The sequence below is a fragment of the Condylura cristata genome, unplaced genomic scaffold, assembly GCF_000260355.1.
Source record: "Condylura cristata isolate star-nosed mole 26May11 unplaced genomic scaffold, ConCri1.0 scaffold00001, whole genome shotgun sequence".
NCBI lineage: Eukaryota > Metazoa > Chordata > Mammalia > Eulipotyphla > Talpidae > Condylura > Condylura cristata.
The window spans coordinates 20627644-20644875 of NW_004567102.1; the positions used below are offsets into that span (position 1 = coordinate 20627644).

Sequence of the window (17232 nt, forward strand, 5' to 3'; positions counted from 1 at the left end):
AAAAGCTTCTGTATATAAGTAAGCTTATGTATGTGTATATGTGTGTGTATACACACACACACACACATATATATATATAGAGAGAGAGAGAGAGAGGGAGGGCCAATTTTTCAAATAGAATTTGGTTAATTAAATGGATCTCTCCTTTATGTGTCTTTTAATAATTCTGGAATTAAACAATATTTCCCAGAGAAGCCTTATTTCTCTTGTTCTGTGTGGGATTCTATGCAGTTTTATTGTCTGATCTTTTGGGAGAGTAATAATGATAGATGACTTAACATGCCGAGTGCTCACTGTGTGTCAGGAGTGTACAAGCGCTTTATATTCCATTCTCACAAGGGCTCTTGAGTGATTATTCCCTCACTGACAGAAAATGAACTGAATCAACAAGCAGATTAAAAATTTGCCTAAGGTCACCCAGATACTAAGTGGTAAATAGATATAAAGCAAGGCTGTGTAAATCTAAACTCTTAACCATGTGCTGTGCAGCTTCTCATGATATTTCCTTATGCTAAAAAGTATTAGTTTTTATCTGAGTAAAGAATATATTGTGAATATATCACTATCCATGCGCATTATCATGGATGTTGTTATATGTAGTTGAGAATTTTAGTAAATTTACTTGGTACCTAGATACTTTACTGTTACTTTTTTCACAGCCAATTTCCCACTGATTTTATTAAACTGCACAGTTGTTTATATTTAACTATGGACCCATTATCTATATGATTAAAAAAGACAATCAGGCTTCCTGTATTAAATTTTATGCTTTTAGCATTTCCTTAGTAAAATATATATAACTTTTTAGAGTTTTTCATTTAATTTTTCTCACAAAATAGAGAAGAAATATATCAACTGTTAATTGTTTTGCTATTAAACAGTTCTCTTTTTGTCCATCTCATTTTCATCCATAATTCCTTTAAAATTATGGAAATAGGTGTTGGATTTACATAGGAAAATATGAGATTTTCTCTCTCAAATTTGTACATTGTTCTTTTTATTTACATTATCCAGCTCCTTGTATGCCCTCTATATATATTTTTTTAAACTGGAAAAAAAAATGAGATTGTATAAAGATTTTAGATAAACTATTTTATAGCAACTTTGTGATTATCTTTGCTTGTTAGTAAGTAGCATAATTAAAACTGTTTCCTCATCCTGGTGAATGAGCAACTTAGCCTGAAAATGCTGTAATGTTTTATGTAACTCTTGAGCCTGTAGTGCCCTGATAACCATACAGCTAAGTCGTCATTTAGATAAAGAGAGGAAAGCGGTTGCACCCATGGGCAATTAACTTTTTTATTAATAAGCTGTTAGACAATTAAGAGGAGCTTAGACAGTCTCTCGAGTGTGGTATTGTACTAAGTCCCGGGTAAATAACCTTGTGGTGTTCTGGCTTGTTTTTTTGTTGTCAGGGTGCCCATTCCGTCACAGTGATCCAGAGCTGCTGAAGCAGAAGTTGCAGTCATACAAGATCTCTCCGGGAGGGATAAACCAGGTAGGTCAGATTCGTTCTGCAGCCTCAGTAATGAGGCCTCAGACAGTTTCTCTAAGTTTCATTTACTGTCCCTGTAGTGATATTGTTACTATTTGTCAGGCCACACACCAGACATCTTACCTTCTAGGTGAGTTAAGCGAATGCCTTAACTCCTCTGGTTTAGAGTACTTGAAATACTGGATTTTTGCTTGACATGTTTTTGTTTTTTTTTCTCCCTTGGTAAGAAAGGAAGCTGAAAAACTTTCCTCTTAATATGTTTTACAATCTTGGTTAAGTACATTAAAAAATAATTTTTAAAGCAATGTATTAGAGCTTATTAATGAAGCTGAAAATTAATAACATCTTATTTCATTTTGGTAAATTGTTTTCTGTGCTGCATGGAGGTTAGAGCAGAAGGTAATGTAGTGTGTACTGGCTGAATGTTTGGCTAGACATCAATGTTGCTGTGTTAAACCTACAATTCTGATCATAGTTCATTAGGTTCTACAGTTTATCAAAGTACTTTGCCTTGTAAACAATTTAACTAAAAAAGAAAGGTCAAATGGTTAAGAGTTTTGTCTTTTAGTAAGCAAGGTTTTTTTAGAAACTGAGGTTGCAAAGATTGCTGTCTATAATGTGCTTTTGAATTGGCTTGGACTGTATGGAGTTTAAGAAAAACTTCTATCAGCTAAAGAAGAACAAAATGTATTTTAGAGCTGGAATATTTAAATTAATGTGTAGCCATAAACACTTTTTTTTTTTAAAGATTTATTTATTTATCCATATAGAACTGGGGTACAGGCCAGAGATGCGGAGGGTGAGAGGATTCACCAGAGACAGAGTGGGGAGCAGAACAGGCAGATCGACGAAGCACACTGCTGAGGGGAGCAGCGGGCGGGTCAGGAGAGGTCTGCCACGCCATGTGGTCTCCTCCAGGGCAGGCAGGGATCGAACTCATGTGGAAGTGGCTTTAGGTTCTTAGTGCAGTGCTTTAACCCGCTGCGCCACCAGGGAGGGCCCATAAACACTTTTTTTAAAAAAAGTATTTATACATTTAAGAACTGGGGTATAGGCCAGAGATGCAGGATATGAGAGGGTTCACCAGAGACAGAGTGGGATGCAGAACAAGCAGATCTGCTGAAATACACTGCTGATGGGAGCAGCGGGCGGGTCAGTTGCTTCAGAGAGCTTCATAATGCGGTGCTTTAACCTGTTGCACCAGGGAGGGTCCCATAATAAACACTTTTTTTTTTTTAACTGGAAGAAAATTATTACTCTAGGAAACTGCTGTTTCTATTATGTCCAAAGTTTAGATGTGGTTTAGTACATCTTAACAAGTTTTCACTTATCTGGCAAGGCAGTGCTGAGAGTGTTGTTGAAGGATGTAATGAAGTATATATCTTTGACACTACCTGAGTTTCGAGGGAAACATAAGCCACATATAGAGTAGCTTAACTTTAAAAAGGGAAATAACAACCAGCTGTGGAAGCCATGGAAAAGTTTCTGGAAGAGATGTGTTTTGAATTAGGTCTTGGATGGAGGTTGGAAAGTAGGTAGAAAAGTAGAGAATTAAAGGCAGTGACTGTAAGGGATTATTAGGATTTCAAGCTTAATAAAATGGTGGACCCACTTTGGTGATGGACATGGTAAGGTAACTAACTGTTGTAGACTTGTGAGCCTGTACCCCTAAACATATACAGTGTTATAAACCATCATTACTGCAATCAAAATATTTTTTTTCTGATTGCAGTATTTATTTTAAAAAGAAATAGTAGGAAATGCTTCTTTTATGGGCTTGTAGAACATGCCATACCCATGATGCATTGTTAGTGAGTAGTGGTAGAGCCAGAAATTGAAGACAGTAACTTCTGATTCAGATTTTTATTTTTCTTCCCAGACCCTTCTTTAGAGTTGGTTAACCATGAAATTTTTTGTGGCAATGAGTTAAGAAACCCAAAACCATGTCTCAGCATGGAATCCTGGCACACATTTCCCTTTGTGAGGCAATTGAAGACAGCATAATCAGTGAACTGAGTCAAAATTGGAGGTTAGGAGGTCCATTACCACAAAAATTAAGGAAAAGTTTTAAGAAGAGGGTATAAGGTACACAGAAACCCTTTCTGTATCAGAAATTGTGTAAGATGAAAACTGAAAAAAAGGTGTGCCGAGTGGGTGATTCAACTTTGATTTTTCTTAGAAGATTGCATTAACAACAATGGACTGAGGCTGTAGATGGTGAGTATAAGTAACCTTTTCAAAAAAGTTAAATGAATGGTAGTAGTATTAGCTTAAGCATCAAAAGATGGTTTATGTTTTGAGGCTAGAGGAAACATGAGCGTGTTTGTAAGAATAGCAGAACTCCTTAGAGTAGTTGGGCTTGACAAGGAAGATATAAAAGGTAATTCTACTTTGTTAGAGAGGATTAAGCTGTCATTCCTTTATAACACAACTGTACTGTACATACCTTTGACCTTACATTTACTACAACAGAGTGTAATTATTTGTTTTAACTTTGTGAGTTTCTTGAGAGGAGGATTGACTTTTTATTGAACTTTTTGTCTCAGTAATTCACTGACTTGCATTTGAAGAAAGGAGGTTATATGCTTGGAAAATATGATGGTGGTAAAGAAAAACATATCCCTGAGGTACTGGAAATATAGAGGTCAAGCATAGGAAGGTGATAGAGTGTATCAAGTGGCCCTTTGTAAAGCGGAAGTATGGTCAATAATGGAGTAAAGGATTTATGAATGGTGTTCTGGATGTAAAAAGGTTAGGCGCTATTGATAAATTTGAATCTTTAAGAATGACTTTTTAAAAATACTGTATTTCCCTGTCTCTTGAGCAGATTAGTATTAAATAGTAGTGTCTTTGTATATTCTTGTTTTACTCCATTGAATGCATACAATTACCCTTGATCTATTGTCGATTCCTTAATTTCCATGGCATCCTTTGGAACTGCAGTGTAACCTTTTATCTGAGATGAACACAGATGTATGGTACATGTGGGCCAACTGTAAATAATCTTTTGCTTTCATTTGATGTCTTCATTGAGTGGGTCTCAGTAGAGTGAAGCAGCTGGTGGACTGTGTTCTAAAGGGCAGAGAGTTGAGTGAAAAATCCATGTAAAACATTTTGATAAGTGCTTAGTTGTCAGTTGGCATAAGTTGCAAATGAGATCTCAGAAGAATTCAAATGCACTTTAAAATATTGGAATGAGTCAAGAAAAAATTGTTATAATCATGTAAGTTAAAAATTTAATGTAACAGTTTTTTAATCTCATAAAACTACCTGAGATACCTTCAACTGTAGGATGTTAGTTGAAGGTTAGATGTCAGAAGTTGAATTTAGGTGTTAGCAGTCCCAAATTTTAATAGTCAGAATAGAGCATTGTTATTGAATTGGCATGTACTGGTTTTAAAGCAGACCTCATTTATTAAAAATGTTTTAAAATGGGGGGATAGTTTAAACAGCCTTTCCCCAAAGAAAACTTGTGAATGAGAAGGTAGCACATGAAAAAATGTTTCATCATTAGATATTAGGGAAATGTGACTTAAAATATACTGACTAGCATTACAAGCTAATTAGAATTGTTCCAATAAAGAAAAAAAATCTCACAATACTAAATGCTAGTGAAGATGTAGAATGACTGGATGCTTCAAAATGTTGAAAGAAATCCAAGTAGTAGAACCACTTTGAAGAGCAGCTTAGCAGTTTCTTAGAATATTTAACTTATACTCACTGCATCACCTAGTTAGACCACTACAGTCATACCACATGACAACACTGTTATAGTCTCAGTAAGCAGTAGGCTAGACCATGTAGCTTTGTGCATGTATCCTCTGTGATAGTGGCAATGATGAAACTGCCTAACTTATTTCCCATAACATAGCCTTGTTAAATGTACTAGGCAGTAATACAATTGAAATGTAAGCATTAAGTTCATGGAGAAATCTGGACATGAATGTTGGTAGTGGCATTATTCTTCTGAAAAATTAGAAACAACTCAAACACACTGCAATGTGTATGGTTGGATAAACAAACATACTGTTACAACAGCATGTATACATCTCAGATGTTCACAGTAAGTGGAAGAAACCGTGTTCAGTGATTTATTTTATCTAGCATTCTGGAAAAGAGAAATTGGTAAGTATAAAAAGTACCGGCCCTCCCTGGTGGCGCAGCGGGTTAAAGCCCGACACTAAGAATCAAAAAAAGCTACTTCCGCATGAGTTCGATCCCCGCCTGCCCCGGAGGTGACCACATGGCGTGGCAGACCTCTCCTGACCGCCCGCTGCTCCCCTCAGCAGTGTACTTCGTCGATCTGCCTGTTCTGCACCCCACTCTGTCTCTGGTGAAGACTCTCACCACCCCTGCACCTCTGGGCTGTACCCTAGTTCTGTATGCATAAATAAATAAATCTTTAAAAAAAAAAAAAAGTACCTGGTTGCTAGGACTGGGTCAAGCATTAATTACAAAGAAATGTAGGGTAGTACTTTAGGGAAATGCTTCATCTTGATTGCTGTGGTGGTATTACTGAATCTGTCAAATTTTGTAAAACTACATGTTAATAGAAGTGTATAATACTGTGTGAAAATTATACTTAATTTTTAAATGAACATGTCAAAGGTAGGAAGCAGCATAAATGACCCTAACACTTTTCTTAGCAGGAATTCAATAAAATCAAAGAAATAAAGTACAAACATGCAACACAGAATTTTGTAAGCAATCATGCTATTTAACCAAAACTAGAAATGCCTAAAATTGCGTCTTAGGAGCAGATTGCATTAAGAAATGTGAGTGTTCCTAATTAGCCATACTGTATACTTAGACTTTTTTTCCACTTCCACATGAGTTACTTGATTAAAAGTTGGGGGCAGAACTGCTGGTGGGAATGCAAACTAGTACAGCCATGATGGAAAATTGTTTGGAGGTTTCTCAGACTGCTAAAAATGGAGCTTCCATATGACCCAGCAATCCCATTCCTAGGTATCTACAGACACACTGATTCAAAAAGATATCTGCACCCCCATGTTTATTGCTGCTTTATTTACAATGGGAAAGACATGGAAACAGCCCAAATGCCCAAAAGTGGATGACTGGATTAAAAAGATGTGGTATATATGCACAATGGAGTATTAAAACAGCCCCCCCAAAACAATGTGCCTTTTGCAGCAACATGGATTGAGCTAGAAAAGATGCTTAGTGAAATAAGTCAGAAAGAAAAGGGAAAATACCGGATGGTTTCATTCATAGCAGGAGTATAACAGGCCAGGTGAGAAAATAATAATGAACAGCGATATACCAGAGACATTTTATGGGAGTAGAGTGGGAAATGGGATCAAAACAGTAGGAGGAGGAAAATACACTGGACTGTGGTGATGGGAAGCCCACGGGGATTACAACTGAGATGGAAAAATGCACAAAATGATGTAAAAATAAACACTTAAAATTAAAAAAAAAAGTTGGCAGAAATATAGTAAGGCATCACATGCTTAGCTAATAAATAGTAAAAGTATAGTGACAGACATATTTGAGATCTTTGGGTTATGAGATTTCTTTTCAAAGATTTATTTATGCTTACAGAACTGGGGTGCAGGCCAGAGGTTTGGTGGGTGAGAGGATTCACCAGAGACAAAATACACTGCTGAGGGTAGCAGCAGGTGAGTCAGAGTAGGTCTGCCACAGCATGTGGGTCAGCTCCCTGGCTGTGGATTGAACTCACGCTGCAGTGACTTTGGAGAGCTTCAGAATGCGGTACTTTAACCTGTTGTGCACCAGGGAGAGCCCTGGTTTTGAGATTTTAACCTTTGTCCTTTTGTTAAGAACCTGTCTAATTCTTACTCTGAAGGGTCTAAGATTTTGCCACCTTCTCATAGGTGCTGGCAGAAGATTGTAGCTAAGAAAGCCTGTCAGTGTTCTCTTGCACCAGGTCCCTACCCCACAGCAATATGTAGAGGGCCAGTACTACCAGCAGGTGCAGTGATTTAGTTTTGAATAGTGAACATTTTTATAATGTAAAGCATGTCTACACCATCATTCGGTAGAAAGCACTGTATCTTCTAAGACTATTCTGGTACAAAAGCCATGTCTGTCTGCTTATAAAATATTTAGAAATTTGAAACCCCTGGCTAATTCTCTTTCAACTTTATACAGCAAGTGACCTATAAGCTTTATTGGTACCTTCCCTGTTTACTCCTTAAAATATTGGTATACATTTTAATCTTCTCACATTCCTTTAAAAATTAGGTGTAGTAATCATCCTTCAATATTATGTTAGTTTGTTAACTATGTTTAATACAGGGTAGCCCAGAGTGAACTTGGGCTGCCTGTCTATGGGTCCTCACTGGGGTTTAAAATGTAATTTTCTGCAGAGATGCACAAAAAGAGTAGTGGGTTTATATACAAAAAAGGGGAATGGAAAAGGAACAACCTAGGGAGAGAGAGAGGGATACAAAGTAACTGGAATATCTTACCAGCTCTGCTAACTTGGAGCTCTAGTCACAAACTAAAACTGCTGGACCCCAGTCACAAGGTCTGGGAGCTGTTGCTCCAGAGAGAAAACCTTTACCTCTCCAGAGCGACAGTTGGAAAAACGCTCTCTATTTATCCCCCAGAATGTCTGCTTAGCTCTGCCTCTTGGTTCTCACAGTTCTCTCGTTGGTACTGCTGAGAGTTGTAGTTTTCTAATCACTGGAGTAGGGGGGTGGAATCCACAAAACTCTGCAGAACTTCATTGGGACATCTTACCCTTAACATGTCTATCAATATTTCCTGCCTAATTTAGATACCTGGCCTTTTACTTTCATTTTGCTTTGATGTCTCACTTTAAAAAATAAACTGAAGTGTTATGATATTGAGAATAAAATCTGATTTTAACTATTTCTCAAAAAGATACATATGAAATTTTCACATTGCAGTTTTTACACCACAGTCTATAATTGCTGTTCTTTTTGGTAGCACAATTGCTAAATTACTAAACATTGTTAACTTGCTTAATCAATAGACAATAATTGCTGCTCAACAATTAATTTAAAGATGGTATCATTTAGTATCTGGCCCAGTGGAGTAGGCATATTTGATTGTTATCTGTGCATGCGTTTATTAGTAGTTTATTGCAATGATTGGTGTGCTCCATCTGTGAGTAGACACTGAACAATTTGTAGCCACAGTACTTTATATATTTTGGCTGACTCTGTGCCAAGCACTGGGATGTTGTTTTATACAAGTAAATAATGTATTTTGACTCTCACCCATTATTTCTTTGACTTACATGAGAAAGCTGAAGTTTAGGAAAGGTATGAGGTTGCTCAGTGCCACAGAGCTAACGTAGAAAGTGCCAAGATGCTTGCCTTCCTTATACTGCATTGTTCTGTTGCTGCTTCTCTGTAGAACTTTCATAAATGTTGCTATGGTGGTTGTTGTCAAACTACCAGTGTGATGTCATAAATCCTACTCTCACAAGCCAGTGTAAGCAAGCTGTGGTACACTACTGTAAGTGCAAAATATATACCAGGAGTAAAAAACACTGTAAAATATCTTAGTAATGATAGTTTTAAAATATTGCTCACATGTTAAACTGACAATAGATGATACTGATTTAAAGAATATTAAAAAATAATTATTTGTTGCTCTTCACCTCTAACTATGACTATAAAATTTCATTGTCACTCATTCACTGCTATTGGACAGTACTGCTTTAACGCAAGGGTTAGTTGAGTACTAGAGTGATTAGATTCTATTTCCACATCATGTTAATAATGTTTGCTTCTACCATATTTGACCTATTACAACCAATATTACTTTCATATTTGGCCCATAAATGCATGTAAATAATGCTACATGTTTTTCAAGTTTGACTGAAATGTTGCATTATTCACCAATGTATTTTAAACTCCTTTTTAAAAGTTTTTTTAAAGAGGAAGGAAATGTCTTAAGATTTTACTCAACATAATCATTAATGATTAAAAGCAAATCTAACTGGTGCTTCAAAAAACCTAATAATATTATACTTTATGAAATGTTGGTTAATCTATTTTTTTCCAGGCGAAAAATTTTCAAGAAGTTAGTGACCATATTAAATCTAAAACTGGTAATGCCTTTTAATAAAGAAGTCTTTCAAAGTGGACACTTTAAAAGACTTAAAAGTAACATTGTGTCAAGAAGATTTTATGGCATATATAAATCTCAATGGCTTCTTATTCAATGTTCACATAAATCTAAACTACCTAAAACACCTATAATTTTCTTAGGTAAGGAGGAGTTATCAATAAGTGATAGTATTCAGTCTGGCCATTACTTTGTGAACAGTAACTGCTTTTAAGAGCAGCTTTTCTATTTCATTTCCAGGAGTATCTCTTCTGATTTATGGGGCTAGTACTTTGATTGCTGCACTCAGCTTTATTTTCCTTAGTGTAGTTGGAAATGTGTACATTGTTCTTGGTAAATCTTAGAAATGTCTTAAGGAAAAGATGGGAAGTTGAGCTTTAGAATTGGTTTAAGGAGAATTTGGTGTCTTGTTGACTTTATTACAAAAATTGCTGAATATACAACCTAATTCCTACATACATACTTTGTTAGTGAAGATAAATGGTCACTTAAAAATTACTTGGTATTGTTTAGGGTGGTTCAAGAAAAATCACTTCACCTCTTCTGTCCCATTGTGACTATCTAGCTACTTCTGTTTTCCCCTTTCCTAATAAACCTGTCCTTGTATACTGTTACATTTATTTCCATGTTTTTACCCATGTGAAAAATGATTGGTACCTATAGAGGAATTTCATTCAGTAAGAATACTGTCACTTTTGAGACTTTAATAAAAATTTATCCTATGTACATATAGACAAAAAAAATATTCTCCTATTATAGTAATGCTGGTTCACTACCAGTTTTATAGAATATTATCCCAGTGCCACAATTCCCTGCCTTTTTTTTTTTTTTAAGAAGCACACTTTAAGTATCCAGAAAAATAAGTATTGTTAGTCTGTGTTGCTTTAACATATTTCAGACTTTTTGGTTGTGTTTGCTATAATTTACAATGTATGTCTTGTTAGGCAAACTTTTATTTCTAAATTCTCTAGTCCTTGGAAAAAACCTTTAAATATAGCTTCTGTTTCCACTAGGATATTTGATATATTTCTTTTATAAGATCTTTGAAAATAAATCAGTATAATTGTTTTTCATCATTTCCATCAAAATCATAGGGTGTAGTGAATCTGAACTGACTTGGTACTTTATATTGGGTAAGGAATACAATATAGAATATGTGAAGCACAGATATAGTTGTTAAGTGGACCACAGAATTGAGGCTTGGTGATACTTTTCTTTAAGCAGACTTTCACATGCTTACTTGACCGTCTCTTTGTCCCTCTTTTTCTGTATTTCAAGTTCACTTAGTTGTTAATGGTCCCTTAAAGGTTGACTTCTTTGATCCAAATGTTGGTATTAATCTGCATTGAGGAATTTAGTATGGTGGGTGGCAGTATTCTTGATGCCTGTTTCTATGATTGAAAGCTTTTTCTCAACTATATTAAGTTAAAAGTTGGAGGCTTTTCAATTTTATACTCTATATTGGGAAAAAGACATAAGGCAGTAATGTAATTTGATTTTCAAATTTGGTTATTATGTACCATGCAAAAAGCTTCACCTCTATTTAATATTTGGCTGACTGAGAAGGATGTATGAGTTGAAAGCTATAGATCTCCTCAGTTAAAGCAGATTCACCAAGACATCTCAAAAACTACCAAAAAGTATCCTTTTGGGGGGAGGTGGGGTGTTTGCATATATACATGAGCAGCAGAATTAGCTGATAATCAAGTACTGGCACAGTATTTGATTCCTGGTAGGTATATAAATGTTATTCTCATTATTCTTCCTACCCTGCTCCTTGCAAAAAAAAAAAAAACAAAAACCTTGCACTGTCACAGATCTGGTTCTCTGGTGGAGATTGTAGGGTCATCACTGTGAAGGACACTTGGGATCAGTACCTACCCAGGGAGTGAAGGCAAGATAGGCAGAAGGAAAAGTTGGTCTTTAGCTGACTCCACAGCCAGCCCTGAAGCTCAGTAGCACTGCAGAATGTAAGAACATTTTGCCTTTCAAAGCTCTGCACCAGGCATTCCTTGCACCAGTCAGCTTCCAAGCAGGCATCGTTACCTTAAGTGAGATAACTTTCTTCAGCTGAGGGGGCTTCTCCTTCTGTTAGCCATCAATAATCTGCCTCCTGAGGAGGGGGCATGTGGTCGGCATATGACAGAAGGCCTCTACATACAGCTTCAGGGGATCATAAATGGAGCACTAGATGGTCAAGCCAGTAACTCAAACTATTCTAGACTCTCTTCCCTAATTTGAGATATGTTTAGCACCTCATTGCAGAATTCCTCTTCTTTCTAACAAGTTTAATTTCTTCCTAGCCCAAATACATTGTTGTCATGTTTCTGTGCCACCTCTGCATTTATTATTCTTGGGTCCCCATTGCCCTCATTCTTTTCTTTATCTTGAGAATTCGTTGATTTAGAGGGATTCTGGCTCTGAAAACTCACTGAGCATTTTACCTTCTATCCTCTTCTGGTAATATTTTGTGTTTTTCACTTATTACCTGTTTCATAGTATTTGGGTTTTTTTTTTTTTTCCCCTTTCCTGCCCTTGGGGGATTGTTGCCTAATCCTCGCTGAGGGCAGAAATGGCTCCACTGGTCTCTATAAACCTAATTCTTAACTTAGTGTCTAGAGTTGATTATGGAAGCCAACTGAATGGGTGACTTAGTTCAGAAACTTCATGTGGATTCAATATGATTAATCTCACAAGCTCTTAAAGGTGTTGAGGGAGAACTAAATTATTAACTGTTGTTCTGTGGTTCTACACTAAGGAAGGCAGGAGGGAAGAGGGGGAAGCTCTAACTGCAAAGGTTCTAATAAAAATGCTCTAAGACTCACTCAAACTGAATAAGTAGCTTTGGTGAGGAAAGGTATTACTCAGTAAACAGTGTCACTGAAGTTTAATTATGCTCATATCTGAAATTAGATGATTAAGAAACTTAGGACTTAATAAGGCCTTGAGTCCACTGAAAGTGAAACATACTACAGTGTAAATAAGTGTGTAACTGTTTTAATGAAAATGTATTTGAAGTTGTTTGGCTATTTCCCCAGTGGAAGAAGTGAGGCTTATCAGGTGAAAGAAGCAGCATTCACTCACCATCAACAATTAGGTAATGTCTGTATTCCAATAACTGTCACAGGCACTGGGAATATAGTGGTGAACAAGACCCCTGCCTTCATGGAGTTTACATAAATAATGAACAATTTAAGTGTAAAAAGATAAAGTTCTGACAAGTAAATAGAATGACTTGGGGAAGGTGAATCTGTTTAGATAAGTGACTGTTTTGAGGAACACCATTCTGTAAAATCTGTGAAAACTGAATCACCATCTTTGTAAGTTCTACCCTAAAGAAACTTGAATAAACAAAATCAAGCAGTGCATTACACACAGCAAGCCTTCTGAGTCATCACTAGGGTTTTGTAAGGTAAAATCCAAACAGTGTAGGAGAAGCTGAACCATTGTATCGAAACTCTAGTGTCCACATGGGACAGGAGAGGGACCTCGGGAGGAAGAATAGGGGCTGGTGAGGAAGGACTTTTGAGTATGTGCCACATTCACAGCTGAGAGCCAGGACTCTCAGATTTTATGAAATCTAATTTTTTGAAAGTTAGTTAAGTAACTGTATAAAAGCTGTCATGAGTGAGGAGAGTATAAATTAAGAAACTTTATGAAAACGTAACCCGTGATAGCAGACTATAGAACTGAACCAAGAATGAAGGTGCTTGGAGAGGGGAAGTTAAGTACATATGTGGCTTATGGTTGTAATACCTGATAGGGGTATCCCAGTACTACTTCAGTTAAAAATTATTTCTTTAAAAGTCAGGGAAAAAATGCAACCAAGAAGCTATATAATAAATAGAATGATAAGGGCCTGAATAGCAGAAGGAAAGGTAAGTTTTGAAGACATCTAGAGGTAAAATCCATTCAGTCAGATAACTAGTATTTATAGAAAGTGAAGACTTGAAAAATTCCTTGTATAGAAGTTTCAAATGAGTGAAAGTACATCTTTAAGAAAAGGAAACATGCCCCTCATCTGCGGGTGAATGAAGGTCACAGCAGAGTTGTAAGGCAGTGGCAGGCTAAACTATGCTGAGTATGTGAGAAATGGAAGCAATGTAATATGTTCAAACCTGTTCCAGACTCTGCACCTTTACCACATTTTCTCTAACCTTTGAAATAAAGGAAGGTTAGAAATGAAGTGGAAAAGTCCCAGCATGGACTAGTTTTGAAAAGTTGAGCTTTTAAGGAAAAAACAAACTTGTTATCACATTTAAACGAGACAGAATATGACCTTGAGTTAGAAACAGATTAACTGCATGTCTGATTGGCGCATGTGGCACACCTTACTATACAGCACTCAGTGAAGCCAAAGCTGAGCAGGTGGCTACAGTCTGCTGCCAGGTATCATCTGGACCTCACTGGCAGTCACTGAAGCAAAGGCAGAGAGGAAGTTGCAGATGGCAGGGAATATTAGAAAGCATTAGGGCAAAAGAAGTGTATTGTTAAGTTATAAAATATTGCCTACATTTCTGTTTTTAATTGTGAGTGTGTATAAATCTAGCATTTCTCCCATAGTATTTTTGTAGCATAGATGGTTATCAGCTGCCAATGATATATCACCAACCACATCAGAAAATTACATTTTATTTGTTCTATGTTCCTTCACTATAGGGTATCTTATTTAACTACTGTATTAGAATTAAAAACTAAAGTAATACTTTGTTTTGTTGATGAAATAGTAGGTGAAGTATAATTACATTTTAGCAAGCTTAGCAAATGTAACGAAACCTTTTCCAGTAAAGATGGCAGACTTCATTGTTTAGATCTAGTATTTTCCTTGGTTGACTTTAGTCAGCTGATAAAGAATATGAATTACCAAAATTGAGTAGTTTGATATTACCACTCAGTATTTCTTAGCCTTTTGAATACTGATGAACTGGATTAGTACAGTAAGTAGAGAGTTATGTTTGACATTTCATACTTTAGCACAAGAATATTAGCAGTACAAACCAAGTCAAATTGCCGTTGAAAATATTCTTTGATATTCATGGAAATTTTTTCTTTAAATAAGCTTGTGTTTTCAAATAAGCCTTTGATATGCTTGTTGAAATTGCTTGATTATATTTTTCTAAAGCAAAATTAGGAAACTTTTAGCATAAGAAGTGGCTTTCTCCTTCAGAGAACTGTTTTGATTTTAATGCTATATGTAACAGCAAATTGTGGTGGAACTTGAAAACTGCAGAGTTCAAGTCATTGCTGACTAAAATAAATCTTGTGTGAGCTGAGGGTCACTTCAGTGTTTACAGTGCACATAGATGCAGTGATTTCATTTCATTTACCCTATTTCTCTGACTTTACACATTTTTCTTCCAGCTGGTACTTTTTATCTCCCTGCTTCTTTTTTTTCTTCCATGCACTTCTTTCTCTCCATGGGTCTCTGTCTTGTGTGTCCCTCATCCATTCTATTTATGATCCTCACTCTGCTGACCCTTCCTACTGAACTCCAGCTTTGGGGCACTGCACCCCCAGGAAGGGCAAAGGTCAGTTTATAAGAATGGAGGTCTGGCTCTTCAGAAGCTGTGCTGGTAAAGTAAACACTGTGGAAAGTACTGTTGCCTGGCTACATCTTCATTCTGCTTTTCAACAGAATTAGAACAAAAAAAAAAATTTGTTACATTCAATATGTGATACCAACACAAAAATATAACTCTTTAAAGCTGACTGTAGAACTGAGACTCTCCGAATGGGAGAAAGTGGAGAGGGGAGCAGAAAGGTGGGCACACAATGATGGACTATAGTGGTAACTGTGGGTGCTTTGGTAGTAGAAGAACTATGGCCAGAACAGCTGGGGGGTAACCTCTACCTCCAAAATACAACCAACAGTACTTCAATAAAAGAATTCAAAAAGACAGTTCATGTCACTGCTATGCCTAGAATATTTTACTCAGAAAAATAAAATTTTCCAAGTCCCTTCTCTTGTCATTTCAGTAATATGGATCATGATTGAAATTAGGCATATTATTTTGGTTTTTAGTAATGTTTGACACTTTGTATATTAATTTAAAAGAAATTTTTACTTAAGGAAAAGTTAAGATGTACATGATTTTTTAATTCTGTTTCTAGTAAATGACCTTGAAAAGACAAACATCCCAGGCCCTCCCTGATGGAGCAATAGGTTAGGACGCAGCACTGCAAGCTGGTTGCAGCTTCAGTGCGATTTCTATCCCCAGCCCTGGAGGTGACCCGCATGGCCAACCTCTCTCATTTCACCTGCTGCAGTGCACTTCATCGATCTGCCTATTCTGCTCCCCACTCTGTCTCTGGCCAATGCTCTCACCACCCTGCACCTCTGGCCTGTACCCCAGTTCTGTATGCATATATAAATGTTTATAAAAGGCAAACATCCCAATTTTAAGAACCTATATTCGCCTCTAAAATACCCACGAATGATAGCTATTTGCTTCCAAGTAGTCTGTTTTTACTAATAGCTCATTTACCATCACCCTTATCTTCATTACTTTTTTCCTTCTTCTCCAATTCCTCTCCTTAGACCTAAATTTTCTACTTTGAGTTTATGTATGTGCCAAAACTTTCATCCACCTGTGACTTTGTTGGTGAAGTTGTTTAATGATAGAAGTTTGAGCTATTTATGGATTTGCTAGAAAGATAGGCTGAAAGTAAAAAAAAAAAAAAAGTTTCATGTTAAGGAAGAGCCTTAATTGGAGCTGGGCAATGAAGTAATGTGGTTAATATAATTATTATTTTTTTAAAGATTTATTTATTTGCGCATACAGAACTGGGGTATAGGACAGAGGCTCAGGGGTGGTGAGAGGCTTCACCAGAGACAGAACAGGGAGCAGAACAGGCAGATCTACGAAGTACACTGCTGAGGGGAGCAGTGGGTGGGTCAGGAGAGGTCTGCCACGCCATGTGGTCACCTCTGGGGCGGCGGGGATCAAACTCATGTGGAAGTGGCTTTAGTTTCTCAGTGCTGTGCTTTAACCCGCTGCGCCACCAGGGAGGACCTAATTATATTTTTCTATGACCTAAAATTTCAAGATATAAAAATTGACTTTTCTCACCATCTATGGCTTATATGTTAATTTTCCTTCTTTTATCTCTTACTTGACTGTATAGAAAACATGCCATAAATAGATTTTGATTATATGTAAACATAGAAAAACTCAATGTCAGAACTGTTTGGAAAATTCTGTGACTTTAAGTAGGTGACTTTTCTTGAATTATTAGAGTAAAATAAAACAGGTTTAATAGGTAAGACAGGAATTTGGGTGCTCTGACTGGTTTGAATTTACACAGGTCTTTCATATGGGATTTCATAAAAGGTGATCAGAAACTGAGAAATGAAATCTGTAAGACAATCAGAAAAACTGTTCTTTCAAACACACTTGTCAGTATTGTAGAAGCCCATTCCGCAACTGTAATAACTCTCTGTCAGAAGATGTAAGCTGTATTCAGTGATGAGGGTAGCAGGGATTTAGCCTTCATGTATGTTTCTTTTTGTCACAGGAAGGCCACTCTTTTTAAAGGAAGTGGAAAATTAACATTTCTCCAGAATTAGATGGCCCTTTGTTTGAGGTTATCACCTAATTTTAATCAGTAGTTTACTGTATTTGATGAACAGGCCAAATACACATTTTATT

At 36.6% G+C, this 17232-nt stretch overlaps 1 protein-coding gene across 1 annotated transcript in view; it reads left to right on the top strand.

Annotated features, from left to right (window-relative positions):
• The window catches only part of PRIM2 (primase, DNA, polypeptide 2 (58kDa)), a 256639-nt gene that overhangs the window by 224588 nt on the left and 14819 nt on the right, over positions 1-17232 (top strand). The window contains exon 12 of the mRNA XM_004673597.2: positions 1416-1498. Within this exon, the coding sequence (XP_004673654.1) occupies positions 1416-1498 (83 nt within the window). The remainder of the gene's footprint in view (positions 1-1415; positions 1499-17232) is intronic.